The sequence below is a fragment of the Polychytrium aggregatum genome (assembly GCF_025602895.1).
Source record: "Polychytrium aggregatum strain JEL109 chromosome Unknown BJ171scaffold_43, whole genome shotgun sequence".
Classification (NCBI taxonomy): domain Eukaryota; kingdom Fungi; phylum Chytridiomycota; class Chytridiomycetes; order Polychytriales; genus Polychytrium; species Polychytrium aggregatum.
The window spans coordinates 149,114-170,996 of record NW_026516245.1 but is presented as its reverse complement, the minus strand read 5'-3'; the positions used below and the strand labels follow the sequence as shown (position 1 = coordinate 170,996).

The following is a 21,883-nucleotide window of genomic DNA, read 5'->3' as shown; positions in this document are numbered from 1 at the left end:
GAACGGTTGGGCAGATGAGGGGAAAGGACAATGGCGCGGCCATCCAAGGCGCGGATCGGGAGTTGAGATGCCTGCGAGCGAGTGAGCAAGCAGCTTGTGTCGACGGCAGCCGGGAATGTCAAGAACTGCCGGGCAGTACTGCAGGCAGCACGCCCGCTCGTCTGCGGCTCAGGTATGTGTATCTACAGCTGGCGAATGCAGCAGCGTCGACGCTGGGGAGCCAAAGTATGTCGAATCCAAGGCAGTCCCAGCAATCATGGTGTCGGGAATGAGTTCCCCGGCTCGCTCTGGCGGCGTCAATCTCACGAAATCAACCTCAACAGCAAAGAATCACCATCATGCAGGAGCAGCAGCGGCCGGTGTCTGTATCGGGCAACTCACTCACTCACCCCCAGCACAAGTACCGACCAGCACAGGAAGTGCCGTGCATTCATGACCAAGAGCATTCCAGCCAGCTGCCCCAGGAAATGGACCATCATGAACCCTGTATCTGCTCGGGACGGAGTCACCCGGATGTCTTGCTCGACAGGTGGCAGCCACAGTGCATTATGACATAGCTGACAGCTGACTGGCACAACGGACTGGCACAACTTCATATCGCAGCAGTGCAGAACGACCGGGATACCAATGGCAATGCTCTCACAGACGATGCATTTCTCCAAGGAACTCTTCTTTCACCATCACCACCACCATCACCACCACCATCACCACCACCATCACCAGGCTGATTACTGGGCCCTATTTGCACTTTACATTTCATTCAAAACAAAACTGGGACGCCACAGCCGCTTCCATGAACATGAAGTATGTGATGAGCTTGCGTCCAACTGAGCCATATGCAATTCAGCAGATCACCTCCGAGTGAAGAAATTGGGTCGCTCACCCGTCTCCACAACCGACCTGCACACTGGTCTCAGAGTGCCAGCGGTGAGTGCTGCTCTTGGACACACTGAGTATGGAGGCAACGGTTCTCAGGCATGGATGGCAGTGTATCACCGCATCACAGAATGGTCATGGCCAGCGCGCGATAACATTGGGTAACATAATATTCGGTCAACGACCAAAACCAGGGCATCCCGTTCATTTCTGGATTGGCCGAAATAGGCATGTCATATCTTCTGGGCACTTTATATTTCGAAATGCACTGCGCCCTCTCCCCGCATCGGTCTCGGGCAACTGTATCCATGCCAATCCACCGATTCCGACTGTATCTGTCGCTCAGCGGTAGAACTCGTGCTCGTTGTCCGATTTCTTAACAATCGACTTGTAGGCATCCTCGAGATCCTTGGTCAAGATCACATATCGGTTGGCCTTGAGGGGCGAAGCCGCGTCGGCAAATGCAGGTTAGTGGCCCATCACAATCCCACCCAAGAACCACATCATCGATCCATCCTTCGTTCTTACCCGAACAGCAAGCATGCCGGCTTGTTGGCAGAGGGAAGCGATTTCGGCACCGCTGAGCTTGTCGGGGCGGGAGACGACTGGATTTGCAGCGGTTTCGATGGATGAGATATTAGCGATCCCGGTCTGGACCATCATGCCAGCAGTACGAGGCTGTGATGCTTGACAACTTACAGTCTTCGAGATCAACTTCGTCGGCCAGGTTCATCTTGGATGTAATCGTGGACATGACCAACCGCTTCTGCCGACGGTCTGGCGTCGGGAACTCAATCTTGCGGTCCAGGCGTCCAGGTCTCAACAGGGCCGGATCCAGCGTATCGGCACGGTTTGTGGCCATGATGACCTGAGATGGGGAAACCGGTCGTCAGTTGTGGGGCCAGTCATCGAGAGTGCCTGCATTACGGGTGGCATCCTGATTGTGGACAATGGATGGGCTTACAGCTCCGTCCCCACGCCGCTCAAGAAGCAGCCGTTGGCCCTGAGGCGACAACATCGTTCCCCTCGATCTCGACGATCAAACTAACCTTGACGTTCGAAGTCTGATCGAATCCGTCCATTTGATTCAAAAGTTCAAGCAGGATACGTTGGACCTCGCGATCAGCGCCTGTCTGGGCATCGAAACGCTTGGTGGCAATCGCATCAATCTCATCGATAAAGATGATCGACGGCGAGTTTTCACGGGCAAGTCGGAAGACGTCGCGGACCATGCGAGGGCCCTCGCCGAGGTATTTTTGCACAAACTCGGAGCCGACAACACGAATGAACGATGCCGTGGTGTGGTGAGCGACAGCCTTGACGAGCCTGAGAATGCAAGCGAGTGTGAGCAGGGGCGTGTCCAACACGATCGGCGCCTCCACCGAGAACAACCACAACCTTCCCCTGCAGAGGGCCCTAGAAATGCGATGCCCATCGCGTGCCACTCGCTTCGAAGGCTGCGCCTTCTTCAGCATTGCAGAGAATCCCGAAGCGGCCTGATCCACACGGGCTCAACCCCCGCCATCATCCAGTTGATCCAAGCTCAACGACACGTACATTGTCTTGCCCGTTCCGGGAGGGCCGTAGAGCAGGACACCTCGCGGAGGGTCGATGCCGATCTGGCGGTACAGATCAAAGTGCGTGAGGGGGAGCTCGACAGCCTCACGGATCTCCTGCTTCTGCATGTCGAGTCCGCCAATATCCTGGTACGACACATCGGGTCGCTCCTGGTCCGAGAGCATCGAGATGGACGAGTCGGCTTCGGGCGGCAGGACCTCCACAAGGGCATTCGAATGTCGGTGCAATGCAACGGACGCCGAGGGCTTCAGCAGCTCACGGTCGATCGTCGACAGAATGCGCACGACATAGTTCGATCCAGAGGTTGAACCGACAATGCCCGTGTACTGGTCGATGGGCTCGAGGAACTGGCCAATGACCAGGGGCACCGACTGAATTCTCTTGACCTCTTCCTGCGCTCGGATCAGCTCGCGCTTGAGGTTCTTTTGCTCGTCCTTGATGTACTCCTCCTGGAGTGCCAGGAACTCAATATGCTGCTGGAGCTTCTTGAGCTTCATGTACAGATCCTTCTCGGATAGCAGATCGAGTTCGGCAGCATAGCCCGAAACTGGGGTTGCGTCGCCCGCCGGGAGCTAGTTGAACCAATGGCACGACCACCGATGGCACGACAACCGAGTGAATCGGAGGAGCGTCAGCAGATGGGTCAATCGGCGGTATCTGAGCAGATCACATATTCCAGCGGCGGCCTCGGGGCCTCCACCGCTATCCCGGTGACTGTGTTGTTGAGATGTGCAGACAGATGCAGCCAATCCGACATCCAACAGGCTATAGGAAAGATGGCTGTTTGTTTGGACGACTCGAATCGGCAGCAGACTCGCAGCTCTGCTCCTCGGAGTCGCCGTTCGTCAAGTCCCTGATCGCTAACGAGACCCATGCCACCGGCTCCGTTCCTCGGCGCCAAGCCTTGCAAAAAATCACATACAAACGAGCCCGAGGCGCTGATCTTGATTCCAATTTCCTCCATCGTAGTATTGGGCTTGAATATGAGCGCTGATTGCGTGATACGCCGTTGGACCGATTGCAAGTGTTCTTTGCCGCCGCTGCATATGCCAGACAAAGAGGGTCAGCAGTCTTGCAGAGAGCCGTCGCAGCAACGCTGGAGCTCCTGTGCCCTGCACTCGGCATTGCCGGCCCGGTCGCCTCGCCCACCTGTGTGTTTGCGCTCCTGGGTGGACAGATTGGCAGCAGAGCTTTCTCTCGCTGCCGATGGAGGTTGCAGGCAAGGACGCCGACCACCCAGACAGGCACCGACCCTGGTCAACTCCACGTGATGCCACGTGGCAATCACGGAGTTCTGGCTCGGCCAGCATTCGCGTTGCCCAGGACCATGAAACAAACGAGCCTCGGCCCTGGTTCATGCAACGCTGTGCCCCGCTCAAATCAACCAGACAGGACCACGAGCCAGACCGCATCTCGACGAGATCCACCGGCGATCACAGCTCTGCCCCACTTGCTTGTGGAAGGACTGTATTAGAGGTGCCTGTATCATCGCGGCACACTTGAGGAGCCATTGGTCGATGGCGATGATCAGCAAGCGGCAGCATCCCAAGTGCAAGTCAGGCGATCGACTTTCCGAGGTCGCCCTGTTCCGAGCGACTTGGCTATCCCCGGATGTTGGCCTTTTCCTGGAGACGACGCTCGCGGCGCTCGCCAGCACGAGCAAATCGAGACTTTTGCTCCTCGGTTGCTGGGACGGTCGCTGGGATCTTTTGGGGCTGGCCGGCGTCGTTGACTGCGACCATGGTGAGCCAGCCATCATTCTGACGGGCCGATGTGGTTGTAGGAGTATGTTAGCAGGGCTTTCGACAGCGATAGAAGGGCCGCGTGTTGCATGCAGCGGTGCCCTGAAGCTGCTCGTTAATCCTGTCCCGAGACGCTTACAGTTATCACGCCTTCGCCGGTGTGCATGTCCTCGATCTCGACCGTAACGTAGACCTGGGGGCGAGCAACATTGGCTGAAAGTCAGCGTACTGGCGGTCCTCAGACGCCGGAGTGTGTGGGCGGCTTCAATGTGAATTCTTGCGCGGCTTGCTCCCGGCGGTTGACATTGCGTTTGGAACGGCCATGGCTATGGCACTGTTCATTCGCACATAGGCTTCTCAAACCACGGTGATATCAGTAGATACTAACCTCGACGGAGTGATCAAAAGCCTTGGACACAATACCGCGGATGCACACGATATCGCCGACCTTTGTTGGTCGCATAAAGGTCAGGCTATCCAGTCCGGCAGTCAAGAGATGCGATCGGCAGTGGCGATATCCAGCCATAGCAGCACTGGTTACAGATGATTCAAGAAGCAGATACACTGAATCAGCCGCCGTCTGTACAATCGCGAAGCAGGCCGATGGGTCCATGGTTTGTTGGCAAAGACAGCAGATCAGCGCTGTTTCAGAGCAAGTAGTCGGGTCCATACCAATACTCCATCCACTTCATGATCTGGCCACCGAATGTGATTCCATAGCTACGCGTCGTCGGGGTTGGCCGTTAGTACGGGCTCGAGCAAGAAGTACAGGCTGTCACCGCCGATTTACCTGTTGGCGTGCTCTGGAAACACAATCTCGACGACCTCAGTATAGCTGGTTGTAGAATGGCGTCAGGATTGGTCAGTCAGGTGCAAGTCAAGGCAGTATCATTCAGGAAGTCCCACCTTTCGTCGCAAGTGCGCTCGGACTGCGATGTCGATGCGATGACCGGCGCTCTGATGGTCGAGTCGCGGGGAGTTTCGGTGCTCTCGAGTTGCGCTGGGGCCGTGATCGGTTTGGGAACATGGGCCTGCGAGAGTCGCTTGCGGGTCGTGCGATCCATGCGACGGATATCGGCCTCTTCGAAGCGGCGGATCTCGTTGGGCGTGACGGCAACAACCGGCGGCACAGGCACAGACTTGCCGTCTTTGATGGCCACGAAGATGAGATAGGCATGGCAGCAGTATCTGCGCTCGCCTGGATAAACCGGACAATGAAACGGCTGTGATGAGTCCCGATTGCTACGATGGCGTTCGACCGAGGATGGCTGGGATGCGAGAAGTATGCGCCCCTACCAGTTAGCATGTCCTCTGTCTCGACCCGGACACCGATTTCCATCGAGCTTCTCCAGGAGCGGTTCACCGTGGCCACCAAGTTGCAGATGTCGCCCAACTTGACGGGATGGAGGAAGTGCACGGCATCGACCTTTGAAGAACAAGTGGGCATCAGCGACCGCAGGCCAGGGTCCATCAGACCCGTCGTAGACATGCAGGTAGGGGCCAAGGCATCAATTGGCAACGCCAATCCGAGCACTTTGACTGGCATTCTACAGCAGACTCGTATGCGGGTCCGCCTTTGGCCATACCGAGGCAGTAACGCAAGGGTATACGGCATGTCTCTTGGCGGCGATGCCGGCGCAGATGTCGACCCAGGACAGGATCGTGCCGCCGTAGCAGAACCCTGGGAGCAGAGGAAATGGCGTGGGTGAGCGAGGCGATCCGAAGGCCTTGCACCGAGAGCCGATCCGGAGAGCCGATCCGGAGAGCTGAGGCTGCATCAGTTCGAGTCCGGCAGCAATCCACCCGACGACTTGCCTCGGTTATCGGTGTGTTCTGGGCGGATCATCTGGGTCATGGTTGTTCTGGGAAGATTGCGAGGGTTGGGTTGGTTGGAAGGCGAGGCTTATGAGTGCCCGCACGGCTCGATAGCATTTCGTTCGTGACAACAGCCGGATTGCTGCGTCCGACGATCGCCTACCTCGACTTGGACGCCTCTCTCGGAGTCGAGGTGCGCGCGGGATCGACAACGAAGCTGTCGGAATGGGGCTGCTGGTCGGCCATGGTGTTCGGAGACGGATGCTTGTAGAGGAGTGCAGAGGTGTCTGGAGGGCTATCGAAGCCGAGATGGAGCCAAAGGCGGCGGGAGCTGCCGAACCAGCCTGATGCGTTTGGGGCATGGGTTAGTTTTGGGGCGGGCTGACACATCGAGATCGGCATCGACATCCGCATCGGCATCGGGATTGGCATGGGCCTGGGCATCGGGATCAGCATGGGCAGGATCGACAGTGCTGCTCGCAGGCCGCAGCGTCTGCATGGTGCATCCGAGTAGCCCGGCGATGCCCCAGGACATCAGCAGCGGGTTTGGGCAGCCATGGGCAGAGTCTGCTTTGGAGGATTCGGTTCTGGGCAAAGCCCTGGGAACATGCAGCACCATCTCCGATCGTGCTCTGTCCTGCATCGCATCCCCAGCGAACGACGGCCAAACGCCGACTCCCATCGCCAGAACCGCACCAGAGCTGCTCTGTACCGGCATCCGCATCCATGTCGTCCATCGAAGAGCTCGTCATCAAGGGCATCCGCTCCTTCTCACCCGACGGCCGAGGGAGCAAGATCCGGTTCTACACCCCCCTGACGCTCATCGTCGGCCACAACGGCGCCGGCAAGACTACCGTCATCGAGTGCCTCAAGTATGCCACCACTGGCGACCTGCCTCCCAATTCCAAGAGCGGCGCATTTATCCACGATCCCAAGGTATGCCTGCAGGGTTCTGAAGCACTTCGCGGTCTTCGTGCGGCAGATGGGTGCTGTTTCTGCAAGCTGCAAGCTGCAAGCCAACACGGACCCGTTCAGCGATCAGCTCATTTCCTTTGAGCATCCACATTTCTCAATGGCTATTGTGCTTTGCTATGCTCGCAGATTGCCAAGGAAGTCGAGGTCAAGGCGCAGGTCAAGCTGCTCTTTCGCTCGGTGGACGGCAAGGTTATGGACATGACCCGATCGCTGTCGCTGACCCAAAAGAAGGCCACTGTCTCTATGAAGACGCTCGAGAACATCCTCCACATGGTCAACGAGCACGGGGAGGTAAATGGCCTGGCCGTGGCGAGCAGATGGAACTCGGCCGATCCAGTGAGGATGGCCGATCTGACGGCGAGGGTGGCCGATCCGACGACCAGAGCATGGACCAGGTCTCGGCCATGCCGCTCACCCAGGTGCTGCTGTTGCTCAACAGGAAATCAGCATCAGCAACCGCTGCGCCGACATGGATGCCGAGATGCCCGATCGCTTGGGTGTTTCCAAGGCCATCCTGGAGAACGTCATCTTTTGCCACCAGGAGGATTCGTTCTGGCAAGTTGACGACTTTGCAGCAGCGCTGTCCTCTCAGTCCCCGATCGCAAGTCACGCAACAGGCAGCCGCTTGCTTGTCGACTGATCTGGCCATGTCGTCCCATTCAGGCCGCTCTCCGAGCCCTCGGTCTTGAAGAAAAAGTTCGATGCCATCTTTGCGGCGACCAGGTTTGTCTGTTGCCCACTGCATACATATTCCGTAGCGACTCGATCGGCACAGCGACACTGCCACGCGAAGGAGGATGGCAGGTCCGGCTTGTCCGCTATTGCTGCGACAGTAGTGTCATGGGCAGACTCTGACGGCCTCAATTGCCGCTGACGCAGATACACCAAAGCAATCGAGAACATCAAGGCCCTCCGAAAAGACCAAGCCGTCGACCTCAAGCTCGATCGACAGCGGCTCCAGCACCTTGGAGATAACCGAGACAAAGCCAACAAAGTGAGCGACATGCTTCCTCTCGCGAGTCGGTCGGTGTGCCGGGAGTGCATTGTGGTCTGCGAGTGCTGTGCAAAGTTGTCTCGAGCCATCAGCAGCCTCTTGATACGCCGCCTTTCCATCCCGAAACAGACCCGGGTCCTGCTTAGCGGCATCCAGACAAACATTCGCATCGCCAAAGAACGGTATGACCGAATCGAAGGGAGCGAAATCAACGTTTTGCTGCAGCAGCTCAAGGACTATGCAGCCCAAGACAGCCGCACAGAGCAGCTTCGGCTCGAGATCCAGACTTTTGCAAAGGAGCATGAGATGGTTGTGGCGAGTATGGAGGGCATGAAGGGCACGTTCGAGGAGTACGCCGGTGAGTGCACTTGTGCCGACTAGCGGATGTCCCGGGGCTGGAGATTCGATTTCTCACAAAGCTGCCCGATGGATTCGATTGGCTTTGCGGGCGGAGAATCCATCGGCTCGATCCGATGTGCTTCTGATACGTCGTTTCTTACTATGAATTGCATGCCTCAGAGTCGGACGAGGAACTGCAGGCACTGCTCCGGACCTACAGCGAGCGCATCACAAATGAGAAACAAGACCTGGAAGATAAGGAGCGGCAGAAGGCTTCTGCGACCGCCGAGCTATCACATCTTCAGCAAGACATGTCGCTCAAGCTGACAACCCAAGGGCAACTGCAGGCCGAGCAAAGTGTTAGTATAGGCGCGCGGGTTCCTCAACGACATTGTCTGTTCGTCCCCACAGGCTGCTGGACTTTGCTGTGTGCGCACTGGAGCAGCGCGACTCGGGAGGTCACCTCATGGGCTAAAATGTGGACTGTCTCGCCAGGCCTTCCAACGACGAATGAAGGAGCGCGATCATCTGGCCCAGGAGCTGGCCGCTCAAAGCTGCTTCAAAGGAATCGAGGGCCTTGACTCGGCATCGACGCCTCAGTTCATCCAACGGACCCGTGAAGCTTTAGAGACTCAAGAGCGCGCCCTTAAGGACTTGGAGACGGACGGAAGGGCCAAGGAAGAAGCACTTCGTTCGGCGATACACGATCACCGAACCGCGTGGTCCATCAAAATCGAAAGAAAAAACCTCACTCATAAACAGCTGGTGAGAGGCTTGCACTGTGTTGGCGAGAGGTCGAGTGGTCGAGTGGTGATCTTGCAGTCTCGAGTGCTGATCACACGGTATCGTCCTTCCCCCGTGATGGCGATAACATTCGTTGCTGACGACCGAATTGCCCCACAGGAAGCTAGTCGCTCCAAACTTGATACGGCGTCAAGCAGACTGAGGGCTGTGTCAGGTTCCGGCAGGGGGGCGGAGGAGATTGCCGCTGCCCTGGCCAAAGAGGTATGCGTGACAAGCCACTGGGTTTTATCGAATTGTGGCCTGCTTAAGCCTCCGCTGCTTCAGTATCCTTGGTGCACAATCTGTGGTGGCCTGTGCTGATACCCGTCGCTGCGACCCCGACTTGGATGTGCAATAGGAATCGATGCTGTCAGCGGCTGGTCACTCAGATCAGATACAGGACCTCGAACAGGCCATTGTCAAGCAGTCGCGTGAGCTCGCGGCCGAGGAAGCGAGGCTCCACCAGTTCGCCGACGAACTCACGATGCTGAACATGCAATCCGACACGCGCGCCCGACTTGGTATCAAGAAGAGCGAGCACAAGCGCAAGTCCGATGCTCTTGAAAAGATGTATGGTTGGGCTGATGCTCGTGGCCATAGGGGTGGGGCAAATGCATTTGTGGCTCCATGCGACATAAGCATCGACGCATCCGACAGTTGGTCACGTCAAACATGGACCGCTCACGGCAATGCCATTCACCATGCACTCACCACGCACTCACCATGCACTCACCATGCATCTATCTGGAGCAGGTTCAAGCAGCTCTCGGGCGAATACCAGCGACAGCTCGGCACGCCGGCCGACCCCAGCAGCATGGAGCAGTCGGTCTTGGCAATGATTGCGTGGGTATCCTTGCCAGCTGGTCGATTGGGCCGACACAGATGTTGGCATGCGGCTAGTTGCTGTCCAAAAGAGTCGTCAATCGGTCCGATCTCACCGAGCGTTTTGACTTGGTACACTGACGATGGTTGGCTGTGTGCTTTGATCGTTTGCGATTGCATACCCGGCCCGGTACCGTGTATACAGCACAACCGAGAAGGCAATCAAGGAAATGGAGCAGCAAGAGCAGGAGGAGCAGAAGCGAATGACGGCGTGTCAAACCAAGCTCGGTATCATGAAAGGCAGCTACGAAAAGTCCAAGGGCGAACTGCGAGGTTTGTGTCTCCGGAAGAACTGCGCCAAAGAGTGCCACTTTCGTCGCACTGTCCAGCGCTTTGCCTATCGCTCGCCACTCTGTCCTCGCCCTGGAGAGCACTCCGGTCTAATCCTACTTTGCTTGGGCGGGCTGGGACTTGCATTCAGATAAGGTGGCCCAGCTCAAGCAAGCCTGCGGCGAGAGCGACTACGCCACCGCCATGGAGAAGGCCGAGATTGAGTACCAGGACTATCTTGAGTATGTTTTGTGTCGCAGCAGCATCGCTTTTGCGACTTTGGCTGAGTTGTGCTGACTGATCTCGCTGCCAGGGTCTCGTCGTCGATGACGAGTGCAGCAAAGTTTTACGAGCAGTTTCTGGCTGTGTTCGAGTCCAAGAAACACTGTCCGCTGTGCGTCAGGCAGTTTGGCACCCGCGAGGAGGAAAAGAAGTTTACATCCCGAGTATGTAGCTGCGAAGAGGCTCGGGCGGACAGTGGCTCGCATGGGTTGACCAACGATGCAAGGAAATGCGCATTTCGTGATCGTTTGATGCATCCGAAATGTATACGCACCGTGGAAGGCAGCCTCTCGTCTCCCAACGGGCCATTCGACTGATTTGCACGACTCTCTTGGGCTCTGCAGCTCAAAGCAGTCATTCAAGCGGTTCCTGGCCAGGTCAAAGATGCACAGGAGGAGCTAGCCAGTCTCGAGAAGCACCGCACGCAGCTGCTGAATTTGCGTGGAGTTGCCGACGAGGTCGAGAAGCTCAAGAAAAGCGTGATCCCGGAATTGAGGAAATCGATCGGCGAGTGCGAAGAAGAGCTCGAAGCCTGTCGGTCAGACCACGACGATGTGAGCTTGTGCACAAAGAGATGGAGGTGTGCTGCAGATCGGTGCGACCTCTCTGCCAGTCCTTGGCGTCTGGCCACGGAGCCTGGAAAGGGAGGATATAAGATTGGCGATCTGCTCATGCCACATACTTTGTCAGGTTCTCGGCAATTTGGGGCTCCTCGGTGTCGAGCACGACCAGCTGATACTCCTGAAGACGAAAATCGGAGAGCACACGCGGCTCAAGAGCGAACTTGCTGCTCTGGGCCAGGAGGTCGATCGACTCTCCAAGGACCTTGAGGCTGGTGGTAGTGGGAAGACCATGGACGAGCTCCAGCAGGAGCAAGAGGAGTGCTCGTCGCGATGGTATTGTGTTTTTTCCTATGCGGCCGCGTCTGCAGTATGTGCCCATCAGCCAGCTGCCGAGTTATTCGAGAGCCACCTGCTCTAATGCGCATTTCCGCAACCTGCAGCAAGCAACTTCGCAAGAGCCTCGAACAAGCCAACGGGGACATTCGCGCTAAGCAGCGAGAAATCCAGTCGAAAGAAGTCCATATCCGCAATCTGCGCGAGCGGCTCAATGCGGAGCAGCTGAAAGATGCAGAGAAGGCTCAACTCATCAAGACTATGGACGAGCTTCAGAAGGAGACGAGTGCTTTTAATCGTGAAATTGAGGTACGGTACCAGCGTAGTGATGGCAAGTAGTGATGGCAATGTAGTGCTGACAGCGTAGTGATGGCAACGTAGCGATGTCGTGCAAAAGGCAGCACTACGCGCAGGATACACATCTAACAGCCTCATCTGCTACATCGGCATCGGGATGGTGTTTCTAGAACGCCGAGCGCGAGATCAGCAGCAGTTCGCTCCAGATCCGCGCGGCTGAGAAGGAGCTCTCAAGCTTCCGGAGTGACTTGGAGGCCAAAAAGAGCGTGCTTGTCAAGGACCTTGCGCAGCTCCGTGACGCTGTCAACCAAATCCAAGCCATCGAGCGGGATATCCAACGGTATGGACATCGACGCGCATACCGACAGGGCACAGCTGTATACCAGGCCCGATTTTGGGGTTGGAAGCCGGGCCCTGATGTGCGCCAGCCGCGGCTAATGGTGGTCTTTTGTGGGTTGCGAGCTAGATACGTCAATTCCCGGGGCGACGAGCGGCTCCAGCGGTGCATCAAGGAAGTCCGAGCCGTAGAAACCCAGAAGCGGAACATCGAGACGCAAATCGCTGGCCTGAGCAACGAGATCGAGTCGGTCCTCAAGGTCAACAGCCAGATCCAGGTTCTACAGCGCGGGATCGATGACAACCTGCGGTACCGCCAGATGGAGCGGAAGATCGAGCAGATCAGCAGGAGTCTGGACACTGCAAAGGCCGAGCTGCAGCGACAGCAAGGCGCCGAGTTTGCCGCGGATTACGCGCGGGTGAAGAAGAAGCACGATCAACTGATCAGCGAGGTAAAGTGGATGGATAGGTGGTTGAGCCCATTGTAGGAACAGGGGACATCCGCTGTGCTACTCGGTCGAGGTTATTTTGATTCTTACTATCGCCGACGACCATTACTGCCGTCGCTACACTCGCCGTTCTTGTCGCCACCAACACTAGCGAGCCACGCTTCTTGGCGAGCTGAAGCAACTGGAGGAACAAGAGCGGCATCTTCTCGAGCAGCTTGACAGCGACTACAAGAACATTGACGAAGAGTTCCACGAGGGCACAATCAAGCTCAAGGTCGGATCTGCTTCTCCATGCTCGGACGCGCATCCTCGTATCTGCTCGCCATGTGTCTGATTGCTTATTACTCTGCCCATAGACCGAAGAGCTGGCCTACTACGATCTGGAAAAGTACGCAAAGGCATTGGACAGGTAACCGATCTGGGGTGTGCAGCACGAGGGCTTCCGTACGCTGGTTTATCAGATCAGTGCGAACTGGCGGCGCCGCTACAAGCGGATGGAGTGGCTATGGACGTGTCGATCGTATCGGCTAATTGCTCAACTCGGCTCCGGATGGTATCGCTGTGCAGCGCAATCATGAAGTATCATTCAATGAAGATGGAGGAGATCAACAAGACGATCCGTGAGCTCTGGACCAATACCTACCAAGGGGCGGGTGAGTATCCCGCGGTGCTATGGCGGTGTGGTACCGCACTGTTATGCTGCCTTGATGTGGTGGGAGTGTTGCATGCGCATCGCAGCTTGCTGAGCGACAAGTGTTTGCAACAGACATCGACACGATTGAGATCCGCTCTGACAACGAAGGCATACGAGGCAACCAGTCCTATAACTACAGAGTAAGCTGCCAGTGCTCCTCTTGCGGTCGTTCCCGTCATTGTCGAGCCAGCGATCCGTGAGTGACAAGCTTGGCATCCATGTGCTGACGCGGCACTTCTTGTCCAGGTTGTCATGATCAAGAGCGACATCGAACTCGATATGCGAGGACGGTGCAGCGCCGGACAGAAGGTCCTGGCATCCTTGATCATCCGACTGGCTTTGGCCGAGTCGTTCTGCCTGAACTGCGGCATTCTTGCCCTGGACGAACCCACGACGAACCTCGATCGCGCCAACATCGAGAGCCTGGCAGAGAGCCTGGTCAAGTAGGTCTGGGGCGGGGTGCCAAGGAGCCGAGCGTAGCGGTGAGGAAGCTCATGCTCTGCGGCATTTGCCGTGCGATTTCAGGGGCGCACGATCCAAGCCCGCTCAGCGTCGTGGACCAGAGCCGCACTCGTTGAAGCGTGGGGCCAGCATTCCTGTTCTCACGCGTACTTTTCATCGCTGCGGTTGCAATCTCGGGCTGAAACAGCATCATCAAGATGCGGAGGCTCCAGTCCAACTTCCAGCTGATCATCATCACCCATGACGAGGAGTTTATGCAGCTGCTGGGCAAATCCGAGTTCTGCGACCATTACTGGCGGGTGCTGAAGAACAGCGAGTATGTATTTGTGCCGCACTGGTGTAGTGCTGTGGTTCATAGCACAATGTCCTGCTGATGGACGGCTCGTTCGGCGACCTGCCCATATGTCTCGGCTACTCACACCTCTTCCTGCCCTCCCCTCGCTGTCTCCTTGGCTGCGTCATCGACCGGAACATTGATTTCGCATCGGTCCTGCAATCCGGCGGACCCTTTCTTCGCAGCGGCTGCTCCGAAATCCATCGGCAGTCGATCGTGTCCGAGTTTTGAGCTCTCTGGATCAACTGCGGCTGGCGTGCTCCGCTGCAATCGAGAGACAGCGGCGGTGCGCTCTGTTCTTGGGAGAGCAGTCGCAGACGATGCACTTTCTCCGCACTCCCCCACGACGACGACGCTGGCCTGTCAAGTCAGTCTCCCAGCTGCCAGCCCCGATTCGGATCCCAACAGACCGCCCTCCCGCCCAAGGCCCGGAGCCCGCCATGCCAGCCGGCTCACATCCAAACCCGCCTCTGTCTCGCCGCTTTGGGCTGATTGTTGGCTGTTGATTGGCGCGGGCTCTCATCTGGATCAGGGTTTTTCATCGCTATTGGCATGCCCGACGCATTCGCCTTCAACCCCCTCCCCCAAAAAATGAATCTATGGATCAAAACAGGTGGAGAACAATATCCCAAAAAACGCTCCCCCCCACACACACAGGCCGATTACAAAATTGAAAGCAAATCGAGGCGGTTGCTTGTCCTCGTGGGTGACGCAGTTGCGGATTGCTGAGCGTCCAAAATGAGAAGCAAAAAGAAAGAAAGAAACGAGAGTGGGCTGTTTGAAACGAGGCCCGGACTGGCTGGCTGGCTGGCTGGCTGGCTGGCTGGCTGTGACGGAGGTGGCTTGAGCTCATAGCAGCGGAGGAACTCCAGGCAGCAGAGGGGAATAGCTCTAATGGTGGTCGAATAGGCCGGCGACCGAGGGCTGATTCGGCGGATAACAAAGATTGCCAACTAATGGGGGGGGGACTTGCTCGACAGGCAGACAGCACAAACCACTAGCTAGCTCCAACCGCCCACACAGAGTCGGTCGTCGGTGACGAGCTTGGAAAACGGAATAAACTTGCGCTTAGCGAGGTCCAGCTCGGACCTGGAGTTGGCATGGTAGTGTCGCTTGAGGGGACGGGAATCGTAGCGCTTCAAGCAGTGGTCCGTGACCGGGAGCGTGCAGATGCTCCCGAGATCGTACATGCTGAAGCTTCGTTTGAAGTGCGACTGCGAGAGGAAGAAGGTCGAGGACGCCGTGGGTGTCAGCGAGAGCTTGGTCGCGAGGTCGCCCAGCCAGGGAGCCTCTTGCATGCCCTTGTAGGATGACGGCGGGCTGCTGGGCCAAGTTTCTTGCATCTGGGGGGGAGTCGGATGGATGGAGAGCGAAGGAAGTCGGTGGACAGAGCCGATTGGGGCGGATTCGCCCATGAGAGAACCGAGCGGGAGATCATCGGACAGGCCATGGTTTGGTTGCTGGGCTGGTCTGCGATGTGGGTGGTCGGCCAGCGCGGCATCGACATCACAGCGATCGCTGGACTGGCGTGGGATATGAACAGCATCGGCCCTTTTGATGGCCTTCTGGGGCTCATGGAAAGGAAGGGCTGTTGGATATGCGGCATTGGACGACAAGGCACGCGGCCGCATCACCGGGCCTGGGGGCAGCAGGGCGGCGGCATAGAGGTCTCGGTGCTGGCAAGTCTGGGAGCAGTAGACGAACTGGTTGTGCTTGAGGCCGAATCCAGGGATGCGAGCAGCAAGGACAACAGACCGATGGCGATGGGAACGGCGGTCGAGAGGAAGGACAGATGAGCGAACTGGGGATTGGGGTTGGGATTGCGGTGGTTGTGGTTGCGGTTGCGGTTGCCGTTGCTGGATCGAGATGTAATCTCGACGACACAGAGTCCAGCCCCAAGCCCTTGCAGGGCAACTCGCATGAAGGCAACGGGACATAGGTTCTACGGGCTTACCTTGAGCTGCTGTTCGCAGACAAGACACCACCCGATGTGGTAGTCCATCTTCCAGCAGAGTTGCGACGAAACCGGGTGAACCGACCTGTCCGTCGCTCGTACAAGGGCCGAGGGATTCCTGTGACGGAACGCGGATCGACAGAGCCAGAAAGATGGAGAAGACAGGGTACGAACAGGAAGGTGGAAGGAAGGTAGAAGGAAGGTAGAAGGAAGGTGGAAATGAGGAGGGGGGGGAGGAAGAGAAGGAACTGCAGAGATAAAGCAAAGTAGATACTCAGACAAAACAGTCGCAGCGCAGACCAACGATTGAAAATCCCTTTCCCAGATCAGTTCCGATCCAGTGATGCGACATTCGCTGGCGATTCTCGGTGCGTGTGTGGGGCAGGTGGTTGGATGGAGTAGCGGGCAGAGGAAAGAAAAAGAAATATGTGCGGTCCCCAAGAGCCAGAGCAAGCGATCCGACAGGGCCGGTTTCGGAGCACAGCGCAACGGCAGCAGAATCAGGTCCCGGCGATGGAATCCGTAAGGGTAGTGGGTCGAGATGGGGGATGTGATCAGGCGAAGGGAGGGTGCCGGAAAGTGCCAGAATGTGCTTGGGTCAAGACAGGACGCAAGACGCGAAGGCAGGTTCGGCGAGAAACGAAGCAGATCGGCGAGATACGAAGCAGTTTGCGAAAACAGTGAAGCAGGAGCTGCTGCTGCTGCTGGACCGCAATGACGGGTCTGCCGGCCACGGTGCAGATGCGATCGTTTCAGCTGAGGCGGAAGGGATGATCTCCCGGTCGAGAGGCAGGGAGGGGGGAATGAGATCACAACCGGGGTGCCCAGCGCGGATATATGATCGGGGGCCGTGGGTCGCAGAGCCGACTGGATGACGATGCACCGATGCGTCAGCGAATGTCCCTGGGGAAAGGCGGCGAGTGCCGGGCCAGGAGCGAGCGCGGAGAGCAGGATGACGAGAGCAGCGCAGATTGAGCAGGCCAAGGGGGACGGCGGCAAACGCAACAATCGGCCCGACGGCGGCAGATCGATGCGCCGTGATGCAGTGCGCCGTTATGCAATGCGAATGCCGAGATCAGAGATGGGGCAAAGGGCGGGTCGGGGAAGGCAATCGATTGTTATTCGACTTGCTCGGGGCTATCGTCATGCCGCACCATGTTCCGTCTGCGGCGGTCTCGAATGCATACTCCCGCCATTGCCTCCCTCGCACTGGTTGATTGCCCGGTCGATTGCCCGGTCAATCGCTCGGATACGGCGGACCTGGCCGCCAGAACCGCTCAAAGGCTCTCTGGCTCTCTCGTCGGCGGCACGGATGTGTGATTGACGATTGGAATCGCTGCAAAGTACCCAAAGCGAAACGGACACCCGACCATCTTGATATCCAGAAACCACGGAGTACTTGAAAGTCGAATACATGCACCACACTCCAGTATCACTCCAGTATCCCACCAGTATTCCACCAGCTGGGAACATGATATCAGTATCCCGTCGTCTTACAGGCAATCCAATAAAAAACGGGACACCCGGGTTTTTGACCATTCATCGAATATTTTGTTACCCAATGTTATCGCACGCTGGCCATGACCATTCGCCACACATCCGACTTTCGCACCGCCGCATTGCGATGCTACGCCCTCATCCATAGCCTGCGTAAGGTCGCCTCCATATTCAGTGTATCCAAGAGCACCATCCATCGATGGCACCGAGGATGCAAGCTGGATGACCCATCCCGGGTCCCAGCTCGCAGATCCACTTTCTTCGAGCAGGCATGTCCAGTCATTCGCACCCTGATTGAACAGGATCCGTTCCAGACTGGTCCTGTGTTGCGATGCAAGCTCGAGTCCATCCTCCAGAGGAAAGTATCACTCTCACTCTGCCACACTGCCATCCACCGAGCAGGTCTCTCACACAAGAGGGCAACACACCTCTACAAGTCCAAGCGACTGGATGAGCGAGTGGCACAGTTCAGGGACCAGGTCCGCTCCATCGACCCACGACGATTCGTTTTTGTCGACGAGACAGGGATCAGGAGATCCATTTTCCTCTCTACGGATACTCACCGAAGGGTGCTTCTCAGACGACTCTGTGATTGCGATGGACAATGTCAGCATGCACAAGACAATGGCTGTCCTGGACTGCATCGAGCGCCGAGGATGGTCAGTGATCTTCACCCCACCTGCCTCGCCCGACTTCAATCCCATCGAGAACTTCTTTGGGGTTGAGTCCCCACCGATTTGGGGTTGAGTTCCCTCCAATCACTCCGCCATTTTCACGCTCAAATCCCTGGCTTGAACCTCTCGGCGATTTTTGAACAGGGTCACTTCCCCAACCAGCCCGCAACGACGGGCTCCTGCTCTCGGGTATAAATGCCACACCTTTGTCCTGCTGCTTTCTTCCCTCATCTCGCCTTGATCTGATCATCGCGCTATTGTACGATAAAGAGAAGTCTCTGCTCTGACCAGTACCACTGGCAGACATCCAGCACCCTCTGCCCCCATGCCTCCGAAGCGTAAGGGTACCGGTGATGGCCAGCCTCGGCCACCCAGGCCCAAGAAAGCCAAGTCACAGTCGGAGCCTGTCTCTGGTTCGTATTCTGATCTCACGCATGCTTGGTCGTCTGTTGCTCCGTCGCTCACCACCACTGCTTCTGCAGATCCAATGGATGTCGATCCCACCGAGCCTGGTCCATCTACTTCCTCGAGTACCGGCAAGCGATGTCCCAAGTGCGATGGCACCGATCACGAACGTTGCAACACTAGCAAATGTCCCAAATACCGGCCCCTCAAGAGTTCTGTCGTCCCACTCGTGGATGGAAGGTCATCCGCCCCTCAGTTCAGCTGCTTCAAGCAGACGATGGATGGCTGTTGTCTCAATCCCGCTCTCCGCGACAAGATCCAGGCCACCGTCGAGGCCATGACCCAGATCCAGTTCGAGGCATCCAGGCTGCTCAACCTGCACATCCTCCGGTGCATCGAGCAGGATATTCCCATCCCCGTCATCTCCAAGTCCACCCCTGCTTTCATCCGCCAGTGCTTCACGATTGTCGAGGCCGGTGCCCTCTCGACGGCCAGGGACACCAAGAAATACAACGAGCATCTGGTCGCTTCCTTTCGCGACTATCAGACCACTCGGCACGCAGACCTGCCTCCGGCCCCTCGTCTGCCTGATGGTGCTCACAGTCAGCTTCTCACACTGGCTGTCAATGCCTATGCTACCAACTGCACCACCCACCTCAACCTGGCCTACTGGCGACTCCTTCGCCGCTTCTGCGCTGCCGTCTTCCCAGCCAACAAGCATAAGCACGAAGCCATCGAGGCCTGTCTCGAGCTCTTCGAGAAACCAGGGCAGACTCCACCCAAGGCCGATCTCGAGTTCCTCTATCCAGACTTTGGCCACATCCTGGACGAGTTTCGGTACAGCAACGACCAGGACCGCTTCCGGGCCCTCCATCGCCTCTCACACCATGTGAGAATCCTCGCCCGGGACAAGATGGTCGACAATGTCCACAAGTGGATCGACTGTGACATGCCCGCCCTCCGAGTCACCGAGCTGCAGCGCCAGGCCAAGCTGGACAAGCTCACTACCCAAGGCATTCCCTCCGACGACAAGAGGTTCACCAAGGCCAAGTCTGAGCTCGGCACCACCACGTCCAAGATCAACAAGCTGGCATCCAGGATCAAGTGGGCTCTCAAGCAGCTCTCTGTCGACACTCCTCCGGCTGTGTGCACGATGGTCCCTCTGTGCACAGCCAAGGCCAAGTACATCAAGATTGATACGGTCACTCTCCGGCAACTCCTTGACACCGATCATCGTCTTGACCTCACCTGGGACATGCTCAAGGAACAAGGTGAGGACGGCATCAACAACCAGGATCGTCTCTGGCGCAGTTGCTTCAAGCTGCGTAGTTCCCTCTTCCGTGACCGAGATATCAATCACAAGCTGTTCAACTACGAGATCAGCACCGATGGCATTGGATGCACCATCGGTCTCGTCAAGTTTGTGCGTCGAACCGATCACACCGAGACCATCGAGCCTCCTCCGACTGCCGAGCAGCGCATCCAGGCCCACATCGGTGACCCAGACCCCAACCGCACCACTTGGATTGGCATCGATCCTGGAGTCGGCTCCATCTTCACGGCGGTCATCCAAGCACCGGGCCACCAAGACGAGGTGGTCTCGTTCTCCAATGGTCACTACCAGCAAATGTGTGGCCATACGTCCAATACTGAGTGGCACAATATCATGAAGTATCGACTCAGCATCGAGACCTGGATGTCGACCACTCCCTCGCCCAAGGTGTCGTCCTCGGAGGCTTTCAAGGTCCATCTCACCCATGTCCTGCGACCGGAGCTGCGAGTGCAGCTCGACTTCCACATTGGCAAGAAGGCCCGTCACCATCGCTTCACGGGCCACAAGAGGCGCCAAGTGGCCGTCGACAGGATGTGCAAGGCCGTCCTGAAGCACGCCCCGAGGGAGAATGATGTGGTGATCGCCTTTGGCAATGCGTCATGGCGACAGGGCAAGGGCTATGCATCCAGCCCGAGGAGGCAGCGGTTTGCTCAGTACTTTGAGCAATTCGAGCACCACCGACGCCGTCCCAATCACCATCATGGAAGCGTCAAGGTGGCCTCGACGAACGAGTTCAACACCTCGCAATTGTGCTCCAAGTGCCTGGAGCCAGTTCGGTTGGAAGGACTCGATGCGCCCAGTGTTGCGAATTCCCACTTTGTCAGGAGCTGCAAGAATCCCAGCTGCCGGACAGTGTGGAATCGCGACGTCAATGCGGCGCGCAACATGATCACAGTATGCAGGTCGATTGTGGAGATCGGAGAGCGACCGGCGGTCTTCACTCGGAGGCTGCCAAAGTGATCTGTTTTATTTCTTGTGGCTTTGCTTGACGCAAGCACAGCACATACTACATGTTCATGGAAACGGCTATATTGTCCCGTTTTTTTCTGAATAAAGTGTAGGATATATTCACAGGTGGACAGCATCGATGAGTCCATCTCCGACGAACCGTACCCAATATATTATGCAGATCACCCTGCTTCACTTGACGAAAGTCCTGTCGGGCTGCTGGAGAAGGCTCTGCCAGAACTGCTGGGCCTTGAGACACAGGCATATGATGCCCATGCCGTGCGCCACCATGATTCCATAGTCGATCCGCTCGAGTCGCTTTCTTGTTGCCATCCCCGGGAGATACCGGAATCCATACATTTCGTTGACATACATGATCGCTGCTCCCAGGAAGATCTCCGTGATGATGATCGAAAGAGCCCGGGACACAAACTGATCCAGCAGGAACGGCCCCCAGCCCGAGTTGTTGTCGGTAAAGTTGAGGCTCGGAATCAGCCCGACTGCTGCAACGCCAAAGATGCTGCACAAGATCGAGCTCTGCTCGATGATGCACGCATCCACTTCCTGCACAGCCCGGATCGACACTCTCATGTAGATCGTGATGCCCTCGCTTTCACTGGTCCCATCTCGACTGACGGTCTTCACCATGGCCGCCTTAGCCTGGCTGACCAGCCGCTCTCCTCCTCTTGCGATCGAATATCGGATGGTCGAAATTCCGGTCCGCGACGACGCAGTGCTCTTCCGGCTTTCGATTGTGGTGTCCTCTATAGCCAATTCATTCATAGAGCGTTGATCGGGTCTGCTTTGTGCCCCTCTGGATTTTGTGGATGCCTCTGCTGCCTCCTTGAAGCTCCTGCTGGGCGGTTGGCTCAGCATGGCGGCGCATCTGCCGGAAACAACGCCCGCCTGGCTGGTCGAGCCACCTGTCATCTTAGAATCGAAATGGACGTTGACGCTGGCAGCGGCATCGGCATCGGCGTTGGGGTCGGTGCTGGCGTTGGCATGGGCATTGGGATTGGCATTGGCATTGGCTTCGAGGTCCTTGCTCTTGTTGGTTTGGTTTCCGGT

At 57.1% G+C, this 21,883-nt stretch overlaps 4 protein-coding genes across 4 annotated transcripts; 1 reads left to right on the top strand and 3 right to left on the bottom strand.

The window, feature by feature from the left end:
* Positions 1-1,010: 1,010 nt before the first annotated feature.
* On the bottom strand, positions 1,011-3,582 carry BJ171DRAFT_519688 (26S protease regulatory subunit 6B). The gene is made up of 6 exons (XM_053112366.1): positions 3,377-3,582; positions 2,434-3,026; positions 1,926-2,202; positions 1,576-1,744; positions 1,405-1,481; positions 1,011-1,311 (listed from the first exon to the last, which is right to left on the bottom strand). The coding sequence occupies exons 1-6, from the start codon at positions 3,416-3,418 to the stop codon at positions 1,219-1,221; spliced, it is 1,251 nt and encodes a 416-aa protein (XP_052963131.1). The 5' UTR covers positions 3,419-3,582; the 3' UTR covers positions 1,011-1,218.
* Positions 3,583-3,893: 311 nt separating this feature from the next.
* BJ171DRAFT_221240 (HotDog domain-containing protein) lies at positions 3,894-6,112 on the bottom strand. Its single transcript, XM_053106485.1, has 9 exons — positions 6,012-6,112; positions 5,783-5,877; positions 5,493-5,622; positions 5,103-5,394; positions 4,987-5,031; positions 4,869-4,916; positions 4,585-4,729; positions 4,336-4,389; positions 3,894-4,214 (listed from the first exon to the last, which is right to left on the bottom strand). The coding sequence occupies exons 1-9, from the start codon at positions 6,049-6,051 to the stop codon at positions 4,056-4,058; spliced, it is 1,008 nt and encodes a 335-aa protein (XP_052963130.1). The 5' UTR covers positions 6,052-6,112; the 3' UTR covers positions 3,894-4,055.
* A 625-nt stretch (positions 6,113-6,737) lies between these two features.
* Positions 6,738-14,235, top strand: BJ171DRAFT_477830 (uncharacterized protein; the record flags this gene model as incomplete). The annotated part of the gene is made up of 26 exons (XM_053108890.1): positions 6,738-6,947; positions 7,113-7,322; positions 7,426-7,577; positions 7,650-7,709; positions 7,866-7,980; positions 8,110-8,338; positions 8,500-8,678; positions 8,815-9,084; positions 9,223-9,324; positions 9,461-9,672; positions 9,856-9,945; positions 10,130-10,257; positions 10,406-10,496; positions 10,568-10,700; positions 10,881-11,090; positions 11,227-11,432; positions 11,468-11,741; positions 11,900-12,069; positions 12,196-12,517; positions 12,666-12,788; positions 12,871-12,902; positions 13,082-13,167; positions 13,281-13,348; positions 13,455-13,651; positions 13,858-13,990; positions 14,029-14,235. 26 exons carry the CDS (start codon positions 6,738-6,740, stop codon positions 14,233-14,235), a joined length of 4,209 nt encoding a protein of 1,402 aa, XP_052963129.1.
* A 770-nt stretch (positions 14,236-15,005) lies between these two features.
* On the bottom strand, positions 15,006-16,006 carry BJ171DRAFT_477829 (uncharacterized protein; the record flags this gene model as incomplete). The annotated part of the gene is made up of 2 exons (XM_053108889.1): positions 15,006-15,860; positions 15,959-16,006. The coding sequence occupies 2 exons, from the start codon at positions 16,004-16,006 to the stop codon at positions 15,006-15,008; spliced, it is 903 nt and encodes a 300-aa protein (XP_052963128.1).
* Between the last annotated feature and the right edge of the window lie 5,877 nt (positions 16,007-21,883).